Source organism: Mus musculus, chromosome 12 (genome assembly GCF_000001635.26).
Source record: "Mus musculus strain C57BL/6J chromosome 12, GRCm38.p6 C57BL/6J".
In the NCBI taxonomy this organism is placed as follows: Eukaryota; Metazoa; Chordata; class Mammalia; order Rodentia; family Muridae; genus Mus; species Mus musculus.
In genome coordinates this window covers 30,292,423-30,315,464 of record NC_000078.6, presented here as the reverse complement: position 1 = coordinate 30,315,464, position 23,042 = coordinate 30,292,423, and the positions used below count along the sequence as shown (strand labels likewise).

The following is a 23,042-nucleotide window of genomic DNA, read 5'->3' as shown; positions in this document are numbered from 1 at the left end:
GTTAATTTGTCAGATCTTTTGGGACTTGCATTTCCTGTCCTTTTAATCAATTTAACAGACTGTTCATTTTCTGCCCTGACTATACATCCTATGACTATATATATTAACTTATTGTCTGATGTATATTCACATTGTTATATATGGTAATTTGGCATAGAAAGGTTGCATATGTATTTTGGCTTTTAAGTCAGGCTAACCTAGTACACTAGACTGTATACACACAGAGGGAGATGAGGCATGGATTCAGGAGTGAGAGAAAGAGGGAAGAAGAAGAGAAGGAGAGAGATTTTCTTCCTTGATCTCACTAGGGAGAAGAGCATTTCTCTGTCCTAGGCAATAATGATTTCAGCAGCAGGAACCTTACACAGAGTAAATAGGGTCCTCCTGGAATGGGGAACTCACTTTCTGCAGGGCTCAAGGAAGCAGAGTAGAGAAGGGAAGCAAGACTCAGGGATATAACATGTGATGGTGTCACCTTAGGTGCTGACCCATCAGGAAGTGAAAGTAGGGCTGAATGGGACTAGTGAAGAGCAGGTGGGCATAGGACTGCAATGTTGGTAGCCCCCAGGATAACTGAACGGCTGAAGTGGGAACAAATATGGACTGGAGGAGACCAAGGTCCACAGAGCAGTGCAGAATGTTGCTTTTCCTGTGGGGTGGAGACTCCTGGGTCAATTTGTATTTTTCAAAAGAATGAGGCCATGTGGATCAGCATTTACCAGGCTCCCTTGGTCACAATGAAGAACTCCTTTGGGGGCATAGGTGGCACTAAGGTGTAGTTAAATGCTCAGAACAACACTGGGGCCTATGGCTACAGAGGGTTAGGTATGTTTCCATATAGAGAACATAGACCCTGGACAATGACACTGTCTACCCAACGATGGAAAGCCATGGGAGGGATAGGGGTTTGTTTTTATTAGGTTTTTAATTCTTTGTTCCTGAATGAGAAAAACCTAAGTTTACTTCAAAGAAGCAGATTAAGGTAACTTTTATTTGGGGGCACTAGTGAAGGGAAAGGTCCGGGGTTATCTAGTTACAAGATTAGTTGCTGGCTTCCATGGTACAGTGGTAAGAGTCCTGGGTTGGAATGGGGCAGGAAGAAAGCAGATTCCTTCTCCACCCTGCCTGGATTTGGTGCCAGCTACAGTCTCCTCATTACTTTGCATCTAGACCACACTGGTGTGTTCTCTGAGGAGAGTGGGCAGTGTCTGCAGAGGTGCAGTAAGGAGCACACGCCACATTCCCTGGATGCTGCATCATATTTATGTCAAAGCATACAATTATCTCTGGCAAGCTAATTGTAGTTAGGTATAAGTGGATGTTTTCGTAGGAAAAAGTGATTAGAATGAAATTATAGTTTTGACTTAGAAAGCTTAATTATCTCCAAATTGGTTTTGTCCCCGACTTTTAAATTTTTTTTAACATCCAAGGAGCTGGTTTTACTGGCGTTACCTGGTTCAGATGGAAAAGGAAGGCAGCAGACGGCCCATTTCAGGTCTTTATTGAGTTCTGCTCAATCTCCTTGGCAAACTTTTAAATGGATGGCATATAATATTTAAATGTGTATTCCTCAGTTTCTTGGTAGCTGTGAAAAAAATTATGAAAACACTCACAAGGCAGGAGGATTACACTGAGTCACCACTATATGACAGTGCTGTTGCTTCATGCCATGATGAATTGGAGCATTTTGGGGAATGGAGCATCTTGGGAGCTGTAGCATGTGGATGATATCCTGTCATCAGAAAGCAGAGAAAGAACAGGAAATGGACAGGACAAAATGTTCCTTTCAAAGGCATACCCTCAGGGAACCACTTTCTCCAGTGAGGGCGCCTTCCACAGTCCCATGTCCCCAGTAGTCTAACTTCTGGATCCATCAATGAATGAAACCACTGCCCAATTTGGAGATGGTCTAACCTAGTTGTCTCTAGAAGCTCCCTCAGGGGCACTACAGTCCGTTTGTATTCTCCTAGGCATCTCTCCATCTAGCCAAGTTAGCCACAGAGATTAAGCATCACAGAATGTATACTTAGAATGTCATATTCACATGTTGAAGGGCTAGCACCCTTTCTTTGTCCTTCATCTTAGATAACTCTTCTCTCCTCCTCTGAATTCCATTTGTTTCAACTCCTGGAGTCTCTGTGCCCAGTGGTTGTCCTAATCAGGACAACTCACTGGTACAAGCTACTTGGGTCAAAGAATTTGTTAAAAATTAATTTCTAATGTCACTGTGTGCTTGACATATTGACATTACCTGAATTGGTTCTGTGCCTTTTCATGTCAGCTGAGTGCCCTACTTGTCCCCATTAGCATGAGCCCTTTCCTCAGAAGGCAGTTGCCTGGTGTGGCTTTTCTTGGTGGCAGCCCCTGTGTGATGGGCTGCAGCTGCTGGACAGGTTCTTTCCACTTCTGTTGTCATTGCTCTGGGTGCTGACCCTGAAGGACTCTCAATGTCCTGCAGTTTCCCATCTGGAGCTGTTGAGGTGGCCCTGCTACCCTGAATACCTGCTGCAAATGGGAACAAGGATTAACCATCCCCTCTGGCCTGAGGATGTGGAAGTGTGGCTCATGAAGTCAGGAAAAAAACCAAACAGCATTTGGAGGGTACCAAGAAAATGGAGCTTTACAGAGAGATATGTCCAAGAAATATCTGTCAATCAGTTGAGTTTCTACCATACATGAAGAGAAATGTATGTGCACAGGTTAGCAGGTAGTAAGAAAGGAGGCACCTATCATCTGTCATGGCTGACGGCTCGTGTACTTACTTGCTTACATCTTCACTCTGTATCCACAGACCAAAACAGCTCTGGCCTTGTTGTATGACGAGGGGTTGGAAAATGCCTATGACGTCCGCCTGAAGCTGACAAAAGAGGTGCTGACTATTCAAAAGCAAGATGTCGTCTGCATCGGGGGAGCTCCTCCTGGTGCTAATGTAAGTGCTCCTGCTTCCAGGGCATGGCTCACACCAATCCAGGTCCAGGAGTTTCAGGGAAGGTTTTCATAACTTACTGCTCATGAAGGATCCTTGGGAAATTTGCATGTTGCAGTTTACTTGTCTACAAGTACCAGCTGAGTACATTACAAAATTAAATATTATTTTTGTGTTTCTACCTCAATCCTCCACTTTTTATTAACTGTATGTGGGAGTGGAGGAGGTTTGGTAGAAACATGTGTATATGTGTATATGTATAGTGTACACATATGAGTGTGTGGAGGCCAGAGGTTGACATCAGGTCCTCCTGGGTTTTTTTCCTTGTTTCATGAGATAGGATTTCTTACCAAACCCAGAACACCTCATTTTGTCTACACTGGCCAGTGAGCCCAGTGGATCTACCTATTTCTGCACATTGCTTAGCATGGACACCTCTGGCTGGGAATGGATTTTAAAAATTGGTATCACATTTCTTTAATCCCAGCACTTTGGAGGCAGAAATAGTCATATATCTCTGTTCGTTAGAGGCTAGCCTGGACTGCATAGCAAGTTCAAAGATAGTAAGATGCACAGAGCAAGGATATCCAAAAGTCCAAAAGAACAAAAAAGTGGCTCTGGCTTTTAGTTAACCACCATATGGTTTGGAATGAAGAGTTCTTCACATAGCTTGGCCATCAAAGTTTGGTGGAACTAGTCATTTAGAGGAGATTGGATTATGATTGCTCTTGAGCCACAAACATGCAACAGCCCACAGCAGGAGTGGCAGAGAGCATCAGATCTCCTGGAACTGGAGTTGTAAGCAGTTGTGAGCAGCCACACGGGGGCTGGGAGTGAAATCTGGGTGCTCTGTAAGAGCAGAAAGAGTTTTTCACCACTGAGCCATCCCTATCCCCAACAATGATTATATTTAATAACCTTCTGGAGTGAATTAGCTAATGTTTTATCTGTGATTGTTTTTAATTATATTTGTAAGTAAAATGCACATATAACTTTTTCTGCCATTAGAGTGATAATTAAATTTATTCCAGTAAATGAATCAGTATTTCTAGATTTTTTTTTCACAAAGCTTCTCTGAAGTGAAGGATATTCCCCCCATGCTTTACAGGACTCAGTTGTAATCCCAGGGACCCGGGGCTGAGGGAAGGACAGGCTGGGATCTCAGCTTCTTTACTCTCTGTGGGCGATCTGGATGCTCTGCTTACTTTTTGACAATGTTAGAGTTTCTCATTTTTGCAGAGGTCTCCAGTTCATCTATGCTTTCCATTGTATTAGTGTTTCATAGTAGATCTTCGGAGTATTGTTTTAATAGTTTTTAAATTTGTTCTGTCTGCCATTTTAATTTCTTGTCTGGTTTTGGTTTTATCCCATCATTTTGTTTGGTCTCACCAGTAGTTAATCTACCTTACTAACCTTTTCCAAAGATGTACCTATATTCATCTTTGCTTCTGAGTTTTCTTTGCCGTAATTCACGACTTACTTAATCTTCCTGTAGAGTTATTACTTCCCTCTCTTAAGTGTTTCCTATACCTTTCCAGCTGGTTGTTTTCATTTTCCAGACTTGAGCCTTTGGTTGGGGGGGAGGAGGCTTGACAAGTTACAACTGTATAGCTTCATGGGCACCATGGGATGCTTCTTTCAATGCTGTGCACTGACCAGCTTAGGATGCTTAAGCTACCCTTCATCTTCATCATTTCTTTGTGAAAAGACCATCCAAAATCCTTGCTCCCAGCTTCTTTTTTTATTATTTATTTTTTATTACATATTTTCCTCAATAACATTTCCAATGCTATCCCAAAAGTCCCCCATACCCTCCCCCCCCCCACTTTCCTACCCACTCGTTCCCATTTTTTTTTTTTGCCCTGGCATTCCCCTGTACTGGGACATATACAGTTTGCGTGTCCAATGCTCCCAGCTTCTGTAGCTTCATTGTATTTTTGGTCAAAAACCTTTCCATGATGTTGATCCTTCAGAATTTATTGAGGTTGCCTTTGTACCATAATTTATGAGCATTTCTGTGAACATTCTATGTCTAACCCAGAAAAGGTATATTTTCTGTGAGCTATAAAGTTGCGTATTTGTGTGTAACAATACACTTACTATTTTCAAGCTTACTAAACATGTTGTTCTAATCTTCTATAAAGCTAATAAGTTTGCCCTATAAACTTGTGAAGGGAATCTATTTAAAATATTCAAATAAAAATGGCTGATTTTTTTTTATTCCCTTCCATATTGACCAAAAGAACCTTGGTTGGAGTCAAGGCTATAGTGCCCAGAGCTGCATAAGGAGTCAAATGAGGCTCATGTGTCATGTGATTGACCACTGGCAGTGGGCAGTCTGGACATTCCATGACAAATGTGCATTTCTCTCTGTGCACACACAGGCCCTCCCTCACTCATCAGAGGAATAGACCCAGAAGGGATGATGAAATGTGTCAATACCTTCCCCCTGGAAGTGGATGTATTCCGTGGGGGCACTTCAGTGAATTCTCCAACTGTGTTTCATTCCCCTCCCACAATGTAGTGTGAAATGCCCTTTAGAAGAGATTGCACTCGGATTTTAGCCCTGCCCTCTCCTAGCAATTAACTGGCACTCAGGCCGTGGCATTTCCTGCTGGTTATTAATGTGTTAAGACAGCTGTCTTCTACAACATAGGTAATTCTTGTACTTTATACATCTTTTCAGTAAGTACAAAGGTGGCTTTGAAGTGCTAGAAGATGCTTTCCTGTAGTATTATTTCTTACCTTCCATGACCCTCACTTCTTAACTTCCAAACTAAGTTTTGTTATGATTTCAAACTTGTTTTCAGGTCTGTGCGTCCTGGCCTGAGTCCAAACCCTGACTTCCCTGGATGATGAACTGTGATGTTGGAACTGCAGCTAAAATAAACACTTTCCTCCCTGAGTTAATTTTGATCATGGTATTTTATCACAACACAATCCCTAACTAAGACTTTTTCCCTAATAGGGGATGATCCATTATTACAACAAGTTTTGTGTTATCAGATTTATTAAAAAGATATAAATTACAAATAAAACCTCATATATGTAGATGTCCATTGTACTGATTTGACTCACATATATTTTGTGAAATGATTGCTTTAACTAAGCTGATATATATTATCTTGTGTGTTTATATTGTATGTGTATGCATATGTATGCTTGCATGTATGTCCCTGCATGTGTGTGGAGGTCTTACTGGTACTGGAGTATAACATCTGCTCTCCTAGTAAGCTTCAAGTGTATAATACAGCATTGTGAACTGTCATCCACACATTTTGTAGTCAAAGCTCCAGAACTTAGCCCTTTTGGTTTGTATTTTATTGAGACAATGTCTCCCTGTGGCTCCAGCTGGGCTCAAACTCCCCCATGTAACCAATGGATGGACATAAATTCCTAATCTTCCTGCCTATACCTTCTAGGTGCTAGAATTTCAGACATGTGCCACCACACCTATTTATATATTACCTGTCTTTTATCTCACACTTTGTGCCTCGGACCAATATTGCTACATCTGCATCTTATAACCCAGGTACCTGCCATATACATGAGATCATGACTTATTTTTCTTCTGTGCCTGAACTGTCTCAACATATGACTAATACTCCGTGGTTCATGCATGTTGTCACAGATGAGTAGCTTCCCCTCCTGTTCAAGGTTAGCTGGTATTCCACTGTGGTCCATTCATTTATCCTTAGACACTCAGCTTGCTTTGTGATCCTGAATGTTGTAATTAATGCTGTGATGAATGTGATTTAAAACTGTGTGGCTGCTCTCTCTTGCTGCAGCGTGGCTGACAGCACTTTTGGCTTCTCAGATAAGTACTGACAATGTGTCTGGGATGAGAGCCAGGTTCACTTGAATGTAGGCTCGATTAGGAAAATGAAAATGACCATTCTTACACTAAGGTTTCTAAAATGTAGTCCTTTCCCTGTGTGCTCTAAGAGTTCATTGCTTAGATATTCGATCTTTGCAAAAAATATAATACTGCCGGTTATGATGTTATGCAGGGCTTTCCTTTGTAGATCCTGTGACATGTGTTTAGTCTGAATTTTTTTGGTTTCTTTATTTTGAGTTTACCATGTATTTAAGGCATCAACTGTGTGAGGAGTAATGGATTCAAGCTTCTGTGTCCTGCTGTTCTGGGAAGCTCTCTTAGGATGTGTGCCACCATATCCAGCTAGAACTTAGCCATCTTATAACAGACATAAACCTTCCTAAGACTATATTTACAGGCAGATGTGGGATGCTGTAGAGGACATCACACCTGCCAAAAAAGCCACAGCAGCTTTTCCTACCAGCTTGCTGTGTTATTGTGGTACCCAAATCCCAGGACAAAGCAGGGTCCCCAGGTGTCCTTCCCTGTCCTTCAGCCTTTGTCCTTGCTTTTAAACATCTTTGGAGCCCTTTAGTCTAAATGTTATTTCTTTTCTGCTAAAGTGTGATTTTTATGGTTCCTATAAAGTACTATAGGAAAAGAAATATTTTCTCTGCTTGTTATTGTACTCCAGACATCTCACCTGTCCTTTCCAACACAGTTTAGACCATGGCAAAATGAATGACCATAATTTTATAGGTAAGAGATAAGATTTTGAGTATTGCTGATTATAAGTGTGTTATATTTTTAGCTAGTATTAACATATTGATTTAAAGGTTACCAGCCACCTGTATTTGGGGCATGAAAAGAAAATGGTTCTTCTGGGATGCATCCTGATGGCCTCAGTTGGACTAAACTGCAGAGGTCTGTGCTGGGGAGCTCCCTTCTGGGGCGAGTGTTAGGAGAACAATTTCACAAGGGAGTCAGCTTCCCCACTTGGAGAATGGACATGGGCATTGTCCCCATGGGTCTCTGTTGTCACAGTAATAACGAGGGTAAGGCAACAAGCCAACCTGCTCTGTAGTCATTTTCTGAAGAGTTCCAGTGATAGCCTCAACAAGACCTGGTTTTCCCAGGAACCTTGTTTTCTCATAAGCAGACCACTGGTTGAAGGTTGGCCATGGTACTGCTACTGCAGAGGTTGGAGAATGCCAGACTAGAAGTTCATATTAAGAATTGCTTAAGTTTTAATTGGGAAGTTATATGTGCATTCTTTTTGCTTGTTCTCTGATACTGCATTGTGACCTAAACTTATTTTTTTCCTAAAATTTTTTAAAGCACAGAACTGTTACACTTCGCAGACAACCTGTGGGTGGCCTGGGCCTAAGTATCAAGGTATGAGTTCGTTTTCTTGCCATCTCTGCCCCTCAATTCCCAAAGCCCTCAGTGGCAGACCTCATAACTATATTCTTCTCACATCTCTGTATTCTAGGGAGGAGCAGAGCATGGGGTCCCCGTCGTCATATCTAAAATATTCAAAGACCAAGCAGGTAAGACTGGTTCCAGTGATAGGCATGAAATTGTAATCAGTGTAAGAAAATGGCTTTTTAGGTATTAGAAATTAGCACACATGTATCTGGCTGCATTCTATAAGCTACACTTCATTGCTATAGCTGTGTGTCTTTTCAGAAGATATGTTTAGTCATCTGATCCCTGCTGGCTGCTCTTTTATGTTGACCCTGCTAGCCCATAAGAGACAATCTACTATGTGATATGCTCAGTTCTACAGAGAGCACTTACGACTACTACAGGTCTGGGGAATGAGTTTCTTACAGTTGGTTTAAAGCTAAGGGTACTTTAATGTAGGTTGAAAGCCCATAGTGTCCACTGGCATCTCCAGTAAGAGCTAATAGGCATGAAGATAACATACCCATTGTAGAGCTCTAGACATGCCCAAGAGTAACCCAGAAGGGAGGTGAAAATCCACTGCTTGGAACCAAGATACATGGGCATCATGGCATTAAGTATCACATCAGCCCATCACAGGGGTACCAGCCTTGATTAGTAACAATGAACTAATGGTTAAAGGATAGCATCACACAGGAAAAGGTGAGAGTGGGGCTTCCTTAAGGGACATGTAATTTTCAGCAAACCAGTGTATTTATTTGATGTCAAAATGACTTTGTTACTGGACATGCTGCCTTTAGCTTCTCATAACAGTTTCCTCTGTCCTTCCTCCAGCTTTGTCATCCCAAACCAGCCCTCTGCCTGGGGAGCTCTATCCCTAGGGACTGGTGTGCTGGAGCTAATATGGAGATCCCCTGCAGACAGGTCATCTGGGAGTTAACATGTCTCAATTTGAAAAGGATGTAAATCAGGACACCTGCACAGGTGGTCAGTTTTGTGAGCTCACACATCTCAAACTGAGACCAAAGCTAAGGCTGGCCAGCCATCATAGACTCCCATGCTCCTGATTCTGTTCCTGTTGGAAACAAAGGGTATAGGGCATGGAGAGGACAATAAACTTGAAGTGTCTTTTAAAACCTCCTCATTCATTTCACCTGACTGTAAGAGACCAAGAACCCAACTTGATCCGATACAATTAGCTTTGGTCTGGACTGCACAGGAGAATGTAGGTGGAGTTCTTTAATGGCAGAGGTTTCAGGAAGTCTGTGTCATAGACCCCTTCAACCTGCTGACAGAGATCACAGATGGCATGGAATTGTTGCACAGACAGTTCAAACAAGAGGTGAATTTTCAGAGGCACTATGGAGCCCTCTGATACCTTTAAGCACATTTTTTGGGGAAGGAGATGAGTTCAAATGGTTCATTATAAAACTAGAATCTACATGAAAATTTGTCCTCACCCTAGGACATTTAGGAGTCAATGAGGGGATACACTTTGCCTGTTTCTGAACAAGGTGATAAGCCCTGCTTATAGCAGATAGGATATCTAATTAGAACTGAGAGCCAGTAAGCCTAAGAATGCAGCTTTCTGCAATCCCCGGAGGCAGGAGGATGGAAGATACCACCTGTGGGTCAGGATAGAAAAAAATGGAAGCACACATATTAGTATGCATATATTTCCCCCGCCCCCTTGGTGGCACCAAGAAATTTCATTTGATCAGAAAATATGAGCTGAGTTCTAACCTTGGCAAGCAGGAAAGCAAAAGAGTTACACAGAATCAAATAATCATTCTTTTTGAGATTTTTAAAAGCATTTAGAAACAAATGCTATGGTTAAATTGGACTGCGGAATCTGTGTTGTTTATCAAATGTAATTGTGGAGCTGACACGCTTTGCAGAAGTGTAGGCTCTGGCGCATTGAAAGTAAAATTCTATAAGCGAGGAATAAATCAATTCTCTTGTGTGTTAGCTGTTTAATTACTTCTGCGCCCCTGTCAACCATCTGCTTGGCTGATTAATAATTGAAGGAAGATTGCTCGTGTGCATTTCTCTCTATATAGGTAATCTTTGTAAACATTATCAGTTCTTTTTCAATGGTGCATTCTTTTACTTGTGGATAGGAAATGCCTCAAAAAGGAGTTAGACTAAGCATCAGATAAAAGTCCGTGGAGAATTTTATGCTCAATTGAGAAAGAAAATCTTGGTGCAGGAGACTGCCTGAGATAACTGAAAAGTGGAATTGAAGCTGTGGTTTTGAAAAGAGGGGCCTACAAGAGGTTTTTTGAATCCCTGTTGCTTGGTTACCATGATTGGGTGTGTGTGGTCAGAGGGCACAGGACCTAGCTGTCTAGAGTGTGGCACACTGGCACAGTGCTCTTAGTAAGAGAACCCTTTTCTTCAGCTCTCTGGAGGCCCCTTACTTAACTCCTCCAGTCTAGCCAGGCTTGACATGAAAGTGGTGTCACCTCACATGCCTCTTTCTATCTGACAGCCACCATTGCTGCAAACATCCAAATCTGAGAATCTGTTGACCATGTTATCCTGCCCTGGGCCCTTTCCTACAGGATCTTCTCAGGGCTTTGATGGAGTGTCTCAAAGACACATTCCCTCATGTCATTTTCTTTATCTTCTATTTCTGACATCCTGTAGTATTTTATATATGTCTAAAGGAAAGATGAGTGTTTTGGATGCAGTTAGGGTTAGGATTTATTCTCACTTGTTCATATGTTAATGTATGAGACAGACTCAAGGTCATAGGCAAAGGAGTGCTGCCTCACCCTGGATCTCTATGTGAGGCTGACAGAGGGTTATGCCCTCCACATGAAGAAGGTGGTAGAGAGTATGGTACTTAATGCCCAATGATGCAAGAGCACTGGAGGATTGGCCTCACAGCAGTAGGTACACTAATCACTAATATATGAAGGCATCAGATGCTTAGCTATTCCCAGACAGGAGAGACAGTGCCTGTGATTCTCACACAGATGTGGACATGCAAAGTATACACTATCATTCAATGAAGTATGGAGTCTTCAGACCGGCTGGGAGTTGGGTAGGAAAACTAGAAATCAGAATGAGACATAGAGGCTGGGAATACCTGCTTATTCCAAGAGAAGCTGCCTATATCCCAGCATGCTGCAGGATGCCCATCCTGACTTGAATAGGTGTTTCAGCATCCCTAGAAGGAAGGCCTACAGACTAAGAGCATTCTCCAGTTCTCACTCTCTAACTGCAGATGCCTCTTGGGCTGTTTCTTCTGTCTTGCTCTTGGGAACAAGGTTGAAATAACCTGCTGGATCAAAGAAGAATATGAAATCAGGAGTTCTCTTATATTTTCAAGAATTTGTCCAATGTTGTTCAACAAATAGCTCTCTGAGGCATTAGTGCAGAAGCTGAAGTTGTCTGCTGCAGGACTTGTACACAGCTGGAAGCAATGGCAATGAATTCACCTGCCATGTACATTCAGAGAACAGGAACCACATGGCATGAGAGAGTAAGAAAACAAGATATTTTAAAATTAATTTACTGTGTAAGTAATGGTTTTGTTTTAATGATTAAGAGGTGCCACATGAAATCTCTTGAAAAGTGAAAGGGTAAAGTTTGTTTTGCACTTTAAAAACATGCAGCTGCTGTATGGAGAGTACATGCAGACACAGCAGTAAGAACATCACATGCAGGCTAAGGTTACCCAGGCAAATGATGCGCAGTGCTCTGCTGTGCTTGAGAACAAATGATCAGGGTCCAGATGCCCTTTGTAGATGCAGTGTTAGGCTGCTGAGAGGGAACCAGGGTAGCAGGAATACAGAGAGTGAGCACCCTGTGCTGACTCTGAAACAGGTGAGTGACAATTACTTTAATAAAGTGACTTAACTGGCCCTGTGAAGTCAGGTGAAGGAAAGGGCAGGAAGTCAGTATCCCATGTCCATTGCATGAGCTGTCCAGAGGAGTATAATGCTTAGGTCCACAGGGCAACAGCGGAGATGGACAATCAGATAAGGAAGGGTTTAACTTGAATTGATGGGACCAAGGCAACTCTCTAAGGACACATGGATAGAGATGATGCTGAGAATGTGGCTGAAAGAGAACACAGGTGTCGAGAAGGAAAGAATGCTGTGGACTCGGCTCTGGCTCTCCCATCCTTTAGGAGGCTATCTTTCTCATCTCCTCTGCATGGAACATGAATCCTAGAGGCAAGCTACTGAGTGTGTAGCACAATTGCAGATCCTGATTATACCTTACATGAATGTCATAAGGTCGAAGAATTTAGACCACCTTCTTAGAACCTACCCTAGGGTTCAAATGAGGGCAACCCAGGCCCCACTATGATCTCAGAGGCCTGGAGACTTACAGGTCTGGACATCCTGTGGCTAGGGGACCAGATGACCCTGAGACTGTCCACAGAGCAGATGCTACTCTGAGCATCTCTTTCCCCAAATCCCAAGTAATATATGGTGTGATTTTTGACATCATGAGGGAAAGATTTATCATCACATATTTTATTAAAGGAACCTTGAAAATAATTTAAGAGCATTAAAACTTCATCACAAAACGTAGTTCCTTTGATTTCTCACCTATGTCAAATCAAATTTGTACATGTCTGTAACTGATTCATTTGGTAATTAAAAACTCCATCAAATAGGCAAAACATCCATGACTAGCATAATTACAGCCCTTGCTCCATTCATCTCTCCCTTTCTTCTTCTTCCTTCCCTCTCTTCCTTTTTCTCTTAGCATTCACTCTATGATAAACATTGGCATTGATATTGAGAGTAGTGGGAAAACTAACCTGCTTCTATAGAATACATTATAAAAAGAGAGGAAAACACAATAGTTATATGTGGGTCTATTTCAAATAAAAACCTTAAAATTCAAGCAGGCACTTCCATGTTCCATACCTCATCAAGGGGCTTCTAAAGACCCCATGAGGTCCTGCTCGGGGTCACCCCCATATTTTAGATGGGGACACTGAAGCATAGACACCTGGAAGAGTTTCCAAGGATGAACATCAGCAACTGTGACAAGCCCTTGTCTCCATGCCCATCCCCGGTTTCTGGCTTCACTGAACTGTGCAGTCTCATACAACTCTGTGCAGTTAGAACAACCCCCTTACAACACTGCTGTTGATATAGTTAATATTTCTGCTTCCTTTTCATTTACTCCTGGACATCCTTTGTATTACTCTTTTTCTGGGTTACTGTTTTGTAAGGTTGAGTGATATTTAACTTAATCATATCTTGTAGCATCGATAGAGAAGAGGTTTAGAACAGCATTTCAGATAACCTTAGGTTTACGTCCAGAATTACTCACATGTAGATTATTCCGATTATTAGTTATTTAACTGAATACAGAATTTTATTGACTACCTCAAATTAATTAACTAGATCATTGGTGGTTTGAATCAGAATGGCCCCGTGTGGTCATATATTTAAATGCTTGGTCCACAGTTAGTAGAACTATTTAAGGAGGAATAGGAAGCGTGGCCTTGTTGAAGGAAGCACATCACTAAGGACCAACTTCGAGGCTTCAAAATCCCATGCTAGTCCCACTTAGCTCTCTCTGCCTTGTGACTATTGATCAGATGTAAGCTCTCAGCTCCTGCTTCAGCACCATGCCTGCCTGCTGCCTGATGTCATACTAATCACTATTGTGGTCTTAGACTCTTTCATTTTGGAACTATGATCCCCAGGTTAAATATTTCTTCTATAAGTTACCTTGGTCATATTCTCTTATTACTGCAACAGAAAAGTAATTAAGATAGTTACTTACCTCAAACATCTTTATATTTCTTCATGTGCACACATTTCCTAAAGGTTTGAGTTTTTCCTTATCATGAACATTTGAAAAAAGAGAAATGGTAAAATAGCCTGGTTAGTGCAGCTTGAGCCCAGACACTTGATTTCATCCTCCATGCCTGTGGTTCTGGGTTATGCTTTGTGGAAGCACATAGTTTATCCAGAAGGGAAGAGTACGGTGGTAAAATATGTTAAGTCTTCAGTGACTTGAAGAAAGAGCATTCGTTTTTTTTTTGTTTGTTTGTTTGTTTGTTTTTAATTAGGTATTTTCCTCATTTACATTTTCAATGCTATCCCAAAGGTCCCCCATACCCACCCCCCCAATCCCCTACCCACCCACTCCCCCTTTTTGGCCCTGGTGTTCCCCTGTACTGGGGCATATAAAGTTTGCAAGTCCAATGGGCCTCTCTTTGCAGTGATGGCCGACTAGGCCATCTTTTGATACATATGCAGCTAAAGACAAGAGCTCCCGGGTACTGGTTAGTTCATATTGTTGTTCCACCTATAGGGTTGCAGTTCCCTATAGCTCCTTAGGTAATTTCTCTAGCTCCTCCATTAGGGGCCGTGTGACCCATCCAATAGCTGACTGTGATCATCCACTTCTGTGTTTGCTAGGCCCCGGCATAGTCTCACAAGAGGGAGCTATAACTGGGTCCTTTCAGCGAAATCTTGCTAGTGTATGCAATGGTGTCAGCATTTGGAAGCTGATTATGGGATGGATCCCTGCATATGGCAGTCACTAGATGGTCTATCCTTTCGTCACAGCTCCAAATTTTGTCTCTGTAACTCCTTCCATGGGTGTTTTGTTCCCATTTCTAAGAAAGGGTAAAGTGTCCACACTTTGGTCTTCGTTCTTCTTGCGCATTCGTTTTTACAACCAAGGAGGACATGCACTGTGTCTAATGGTGTTGATATGTATTTGCCTGCCTTTAGCCCATGGAAATTCCTTCAGGCTTTTGTCTCATGCATGCAGTAGGGCATCTGGGTTGAAGGGTGGTAAATCTTTATTCCAGGTTTAAGAGGGAAATGTGTGTTATTACCAAGCAGCTCCACTTCCCTCTCCTAAGAAAGAAACCACATCACCTTCTTTACTTTCTGCCTCTCTGATTAGAGTTGGAGCACAAATTCATCCCCTGAGAAGTTGAGGTAGCTCACTGGCCATGACTTACTATGAGAGCTTTTACTTTACCCTTAGCTTCAGGCTAAATTTTCCTTTCAGGAGAAAAAGACTATCTTCTTAGCGTGGAGAACATGGAAAACACAGGGGCTTGCTTGACTTATCTGCATCCTCTCAAGTTTTACCACCCGAGACCTCCCTTCTTCAACTAGACTCTCTAGGATACCTGAACACCCTGCCCCTTGGACATCACTGCCCCATATGCACCACTGAGCCATCTTCTCTTTGCTTGTGTTCTTCCCATTTTGTTTCCAGTCTTTCAAGCTATCCTCCTCTCTGGTCTATTTTGTTCTTATTTAGCATGGAACAAAAAAGACTCAACACATGGTGTGGTTTTGTGCTGTAGTTTTGTGGGTTAGAAGAAAAGAAGAGAACGGGGGAGCAGGTCCCAAGCTCACCTTCCTCAGAATATGGCATGGTGCTAGACAAGGAGTCTTTGCCCTTGACTGAAGGCTATGGGAAGCAACATGAGAGACAGATCTGGGAGTTGAGGATACATAATCAAGTAGAAGACAAGCAAAAGAGCTGGTAACACACTGAGATGGGGCATGACCTTTGGTTGTCTTTCCAGGCTACTGCACTACACATTGTAGCTCATTTTAATTTTAAAAAGGTGTAGTGGTAAGTAAAGATGTGTCAGCACTGTCTGTTAAAAGTTGTTACTAACTAGAATGGAAATGTTAGAAATAGCACCATAAAGTTCTCCTTGTTCTGATTGTAAAACTACAGTGACTTTTGTATGATAAACCCCTACAAATAGAGGTTCTCAGAAGCCACCATGCCTGTCATAATTTTACTTCCTTCCATATAGGAAGGAGGATAGCATTTACCCCATGTAGGAATGTTTAAGTTGACATGGGAGTTTGCTACATTGTTAATGATATGAAGAAAGACAGCCAGCAGAAACAGCAAAGATGAGTGCATAGGACAGGTGCAGCCGCAGCAGCCTGTAGTAGCCTTGTGAGTTCTCTCTGTCCACCTTCCTTTCCTTGTGCAACTTCATCATGAGTGTTTAGTACCTTGCTGGCCCTCAGGACACAGAGTTGGACAGCATAAGATGATTATCCAGGAAGTTCATGGCATAGTGAGGAAAGCTGTACTAAATCACAGATGAAAATCTATTCATCTGTCATTAGATCATCTGTGAATTCATCGTTAGTCCCTCAGTCCATCTTTCTGTTTATTTTCCTCTGTCTGCCCCTTTATCTACTTATTCTCACCTATTTATCTAATATTTGCTATATTGTGTACATTAGTACACATATATACATTTTAGCTTTTATCTGTATATATGCATATATATATACACACACACACACACATATGTTCATCTCAAATACATATTATGTTAAATAGCCCCGATCATATAATCATAAAAATATAAACTTAGGGGCTAGAATTTAGCTCAGTGGTGAAGAGCACTGGCTTCTCCTCCAGAGGTCCTGAGTTCAATTCCCAGCAATCACATGGTGATTTACAACCATTGACTTGATGCCCTCTTCTGCCATGCAGGCATACATAGAGATAGGGCACTTATACACTTAAAACATATAAATAACATTTAAAAATATATAAATTTAACAAGATGGAAGCTTATATTTCTCTTCAATTGCAGTGTGCAGTATATTTGGTGGCCTTTGATTCTCATGTGAGGTGTGCTGGGCTCTGTCACATGCCGAAGTGACCGCTACAGGACCAGGAAGAACTTTCCTGTCCCTAAAAAGACACACTAAGGACTCAAATGGGTCTTGAGAAATCTAATGCTCTATTTTCCTTTAATGGCCTCATTGTAGAAGAGGGTTTAGTGGAAGAGCCCAAAATTTTTGTTTAGTAACAGCCATCAGAGCTGTCTTCCATACCTGTATGGAAAACTATGGGTTGGCTCCGTGGTAGCTACACAGGCTTGCAGACATTCCTCAGTTCTCTCGCTTATTGGATTCTCTGAGAGTCTAGGAGCCTTACTCCCATTGATGAAGACGTTGCTTTTTCTTTTGAGCCTATCACTCTGACAAGTAGCATCCCCCTCTCCTGCCTTTGCTTTCTTGTCTCTCTTCAGGAATTCTGAGCAAAGGCTTGCTACAGGCAGGCAGCAATAAATGGCTGACAAGATCTAAAGTTGGGGGCAGAATGTGTCGAAACCTAAGGGGATAACAATTTCTCATTCCTCCTAACACCAGAGTGGCCACAGAGTACAAGAATCAGCCACTTAGAACTAAGTACATGGCTGTCATTTTATAAGTGGTCATGTCATAAGAGGAAATTCTACCAGCTTCTCATGAAAACAGGCTGAGCTACTTGGGCATTCAACTTTGGGCACTTTCTTTTCCATCCAGAGGGGCACCTGGAGTACATGTGACAAAACTTGTCTCTTCAAGCCTCCAGGTTGCGTGATCATCATGATGGCTGCCTGTGAACCTTGGTCATACTAAGAAAAAGCCACAAAATATCCCACTCTTCCAATGGCAGCAAGTTTCACACCTTTCTATAAAGGTCTTGCATACATTTTATTAGAATGGGATTGTTTCATTAGAACAAGATGCTGACATTAAGGATATAAATTCCCATTACCTTCTTTGGACATAATTCTGCTATGTGACCTGTTGCCGCTGCCACTACCACTACCACCACCCCTGCCTCCCATAAATGAACGATGACTCTCAGTTGCTATACAAGTGGAACCACCTGACTTTTGAGCCCCTCTTTGTGTCATTGATACTAACCTATCTCCTATCTACAGCCACACTGGCATTCTCTCAGGGCATCTACCTTCCCCTCATCATCAATATCCCATCTAGCATGCAAACACACTTCCCACCCACTACACAGATTGCCTCATGTTGCTTTGTAATACAGGTGTAACATGTACATGTATGGTGAGGACACGGAGGCACAGGGTACCTTCAGCTGTATGTCCATCTTTATGGAAGGTCATCTGTCACTTACCTCACTAATACCCCTGTTACTGTCTCCATGATAGCTTGCTGTCACTCACCTGATCTTTCAAAGTAAGATAGAGTGACGTTTTCCTTGGTAGCTGAATAAAACTAAATGATGACATTTCTGATTTTGCAAAGTTTTAGAATCCAGGACAAACTGCACAGAGATCACAAAGAATTAGTGGTTAAAAAAAAGTTTTTGAAGTTAGAAATGGTGATTATAACCTCAATGTATGAAAAGAACTTCCTGAAAAACTGAGAAATGATATAGAAGCTTTTGTTCATTTTACAGGTCAGGAAACAAGTAGAAATGATGGCTTACCCAGTCTCTCACCACAAGTACAGAGCAGTTGAATAAACTTAATTTAATATGCACACACACACATATGTGTGTGTGTGTATATATATGTATATATATATATATATATATTCTATTGTTTCTTTTTTAAAGTTGGAACATTAATTATTAATTTTTGGTGAAGTAATTTTATTTTTAATTTATTTATTAATTCACTTTACAACTCAATATCAGCCTTACTGTCCTCCCAGTACCTGCTCACTTAAGTCTTCCTCACGTTCTACTTCCCCTTCTCTTTTCAAAAGGGGAAGCTCCACTCTGGGAGTCACACTCCCCACTAACACCTCCTCCCTCACCCTTTGCCAGCATATGCTATCCTTTGAATTTTAGTCATTCTGATGGGTGTAAGGTGAATGCTCTAGCGGTTTTGATTTACATTCCCCTGATGACTAAAGATTTTGAACATTTCTTTAGGTGCTTCTTGGCCATTAGAGATTCCCCTTTTGAGAATTCTCTGTTTAGCTCTGTACCCCATTTTTATATTGGGTTATTTGGATTGTTGCTGTCTAACTTCTATAGTTCTTTATATATTTTGGATTTTGGCCTGCTGTCAGATGTCAACGAAGATCTTTTCCCAATAAGTAGACTGTTATTTTGTCCTAATGATGGTGTCCATTGACTTACAAAAGCTTTTCAGTTTCATGAGGTCCCATTTATTAATTCTTGATCTTAGTGCCTGAGCCATTGGTGTGCTATTCAGGAAGTTGTCTCCTGCGCTGCTGAGTTCGAGGGTAGTCTTCCCTTTCTGTCCTATTAGATTTAATATATCTGGTTTAACATTGAGTTCTTTGATCCATTTGGACTTAGGCTTTGTGTAGGGTGGATATATTTGCATTCATCTAAATGCAGACATCCATTTAGATCAGCACCATTTGTTGAAGATGCTCTCTCTTTATCATTTGTCAAAAGATCAAGTATCCATAGGTGTGTGGGGTTTATTTCTGGGTCTTAAATTCAATTTCATTGATCAACCTGTCTGTTTCTATACCAGTACCACACAGCTTTATTGCTATTGGTCTGTAGTACAGCTTTAGGTTAGGAGTGATAATATCTCCAGTAGTTCTTTTATTGTTCAGGATTGTTTTAGCTGTCTTGTTTTTAGGGTTTTTTTCTCCTTCTTCTTGTTGTTTTGTTTTTCCATATGAAGTTGAGAATTATTCTTTCAAGACCTATAAAGAATTGTGTTAGAATTTTGATGGAAATTTCATTGAATCTGTAGATTGCTTTTGGTAAGATGGCCATTTTTACAATATTAATCCTACCAATCCATGAACATAGGAGATCTTTCCATCTTCTGACATCTTCCTCAAGTTTTTTTTTTTCAGAGACTTGAAGTTCTTGTCATACAGGTCTTTCACTTGCTTGGCTAGAGTTACACCAAGATGTTTTGTAGTATTTGTGGCTATTGTCTCCCTAACTTCATTCTTAGCCTATTTATTGTTTGTATAAAAGAGGACTACTGATTTCTTTTGAGTTAATATCCAGTCACTCACCTCTGCAGGCTGCCCCAGGTAGACCAACTGTGATGGCAGGCAGATTCCAACTAGGATGGGCAGATGGGCAGATGGGCAGGATTCCAAGCTGGTTAGTTTTGGGGCCTCTGAAGGTTTCCACAGTGAAGCAGGATAGTCTTTGGGTTCCTCAAGGCTCCTCTGGACCAAAGAGCAAGCTCAGAGCTAGACAATAGGGCTTAGGGGACTACATGCTACTCACCTCTAAAGGCTATCTCAACTATGGTTTCTTAATAACCTGAGTAGGTATGGACCCTGCACTGGTATATTCCTGTATTCAGAAGACAAATGGAGCAGTTACTAAGAACACAGAAAACTGCACTCAGACAAACTGGAAAAACGAATTAGGATCAATTTGTCTTCTTTTATGGGATGTTCAGGTGAAGCGTGGGCAAAAGCCTTTAGCTAGAGATGAGATTTTACAAAGGATGACTTGTAATTAATGAGGACTGCGGTTTAGTGTCAGGCTGAGCATAGACCACGGTATGTCATTCCTGAAGATGTTTACACATGTACCCAGGAAAACCACTTCTGTAATTTAGGTGGATAGATTGATAAGTGGGTAAGAATGGATAGATATGTTCTAGATGAATGGATAGATGGATAGATAGATAGATAGATAGATAGACAGACAGACAGATATCAGTCAACTAATGAGAGATAAATGTTAAATGATAGTAAATTGAAATATAGACAACATATGATAAATGGTAAATTGGCAGATGGCAGAGGGACAGATAATAGGTAGGTAGATAGAAATATACTAATCCTCCCCACAACCTTCACCATCATCAGTGCCTGCCATCCAGTCCATTCTTGTCGTTAGGTATTTTTTCCCATTTGATATTTTCATTTGTATTTCTGAATATCTAATATTAATATTAGACCTGAGCACTTGTACTTCTCTGATTCCCATATCTCCATTAAAGTGCTAAATATTATTTAATTCAATAACAATAATGTTTAGCTTCATGGATGTGTTTGTGATTCCACTGTCCACATGCCCTGGAGCATCTACCACGGTCACCACCTACCGGGTTGGAGGCAGCTCCATCTCTGTCACTTCGCTTTTCAAATGAAAGACTTTCCCTTAAGTGTGTATCACTCTCCCTTTGATTTGATTCTATAAAGAAATTACTCTTGAAATTTAAAATGTGAGCGTTCAGCCCCACTGGGAAAAACAGCATCTACTCTCTGAATGCCTGGAGCCATGTGACACTGTCTTGTCTCAATGTCTGGATGGACTTGTCAGAAGTACATTATAAGAAACCTGCTTGCCTGGCAAGGTAGATGTGAAGTCAGATTCGTTTTTTATGTTAATATTTTTTCCTTTTTTGATTTACAGTGCCAAACAAGTTTTGTTCCGGTTTTAGGTTAGCCTATCCTTAGACCCAAATAAGGAGTGCTCTTGTTTCACCTCTGAATTGGGCCACAAATCAAAGGGAGAATATGTCAAGGTTTCTTCATTGTTATGGCATCAATGAGAGATATGATTTTAAACCTATCAGAGTAAATAGGACTTGACATGGATAATCAAATCGACTGCATAGCTGAATGAAAAATGTGAAAGCTGCAGAAAGAATCCGGAGATATTTCAAGGGCTCAGAAGTGCATGTTATCTATTGAAGATTTAATTTCAATTCTGTGTAGGAACCTTCATCTCCAGCAGCTGCGTTAAGGCAAAACTAAAGAAAGGTAAACAGAGACACTAAGAGCTACTATCAATTAATGTCAGAACCAGGCCACGGGCCACAGTATGGAGTCTGTGGTTATAGTTACTTGGCTGTCTGGAACGGAGCCTTACAGTTCCCCAGACCAGTGTCCTGGAGTCTTCTCAAGCCCACCCAGGACCCACACAGATTTCCCAAGAACGTGATGATTAAACCTTCTGGTGCCTACCCACAAGCTGTAGCTATAGCTGTTATGTGTAGCCCTTCCTAGTATATGTGAGGGTCTGGGTTCTATCCCTAGCACTGAAGAAAGAATTTCAAACAATAATAACCACTAAGGTCCCACTTTTTACCCATGGGCATCCCCAGAGTAAGGAGGGCATCCATCGTCTCTGCCAGCACTTTCCTCACTAGCTCAGTCCTGCCCTACTCAGAAGTAAGTGAAATCTGTCTCCCTCGATTTGGGTCAAGAATTGAAAATTCTCAGGCCATAAAACATTAACAGAGGTAGGGTTGGGGCAATTAACTGGGTTTGGATATTGAACTCCCATGGTGAGTTCCCTGACGTAGGTAGCCGTGAGCCACCTTCTCAACATGAGGCCACCTGCTCCTACTTATCCTCATCTCTGACGGAAATGGCACAATTTCTCATCTTCCTTAACAGTTTTTGAGTCAGGGTTATTGAACGCCTGACTAAGCTGCTGCAGCTGTCTGTTTACTCTAGGCCTATGTGGCTGGACAAAAACGTGCTCAGAGTTCAGGGGCTGTAGGGAACACCTGGGGCAGCCGATGACAGGCCTAATTGGTTTCCATTTGTAAGGCAGAGCTAGTGAAAGTCACACCACAGGAAAAGTTGCATCAGCAGGTATACTGCTTTCCTGATTCACCAGAACAAAGAACATGCGTGAACATTTTATTACCATGGCAGCACCTGAACAAAGGCTAAGTAAAAATTGCAGAAGTACAAGGTGAGAACAGATGTCATCTAAGTCGCGCTGGGCTATGCTGTGCTCACGTGTGTGCACATGTTGTGCACATGTGGGCAGATGCAGATGCTCTGGTTTGCACTAGGCATGAGGGGCTGGGAAGGCAGCTCAGGGTTACAGCTTAGGTTTAACATGCACGAGGCCCAACACACCAAAGAACAAGAATCAAAGAGAGGATGCTTTGTATATAGGTTTATTCTGAGAAAATGGTACTTTAAGATCACAGCTTCAATGTTCAGCAGTTGTGGATCGGCTTTGGTGTTTTAAAACCTGGATTTAAACCCTGGGTTATCTCAGTGGTGGTACTCTAGCATTTATTCTAGAAACAAGGCTGGTCAAAGAGGACTTATTATTTTAACAGGTTTCCAGTGCTGATATATTGTTTGTTGTTTTCTTTTTAACAAAATCCAACTTTAAGATTATCTTTTTTCCTCTTCTTCATATAAAATTTACATTTACAAAAAT

The 23,042-nt window shown here is 41.5% G+C and overlaps 1 protein-coding gene across 9 annotated transcripts in view; it reads left to right on the top strand.

Annotated features, from left to right (window-relative positions):
• Positions 1–23,042, top strand: part of Sntg2 (syntrophin, gamma 2) — a 198,911-nt gene that overhangs the window by 57,928 nt on the left and 117,941 nt on the right. For 5 of the 9 annotated variants that reach the window (XR_872414.1, XR_003950053.1, NM_001324521.1 and 2 more), the window contains exons 2-4: positions 2,792–2,929; positions 8,082–8,138; positions 8,236–8,293. Coding sequence is in view for 5 of the 9 variants with exons in the window: in NM_172951.3 (NP_766539.2) it covers positions 2,792–2,929; positions 8,082–8,138; positions 8,236–8,293 (253 nt within the window). In the remaining 4 variants the exon portion in view is untranslated. The remainder of the gene's footprint in view (positions 1–2,791; positions 2,930–8,081; positions 8,139–8,235; positions 8,294–23,042) is intronic. The other 4 variants (NR_136915.1, NM_001324519.1, XM_017315072.1 and 1 more) reach the window with 2 other exon arrangements.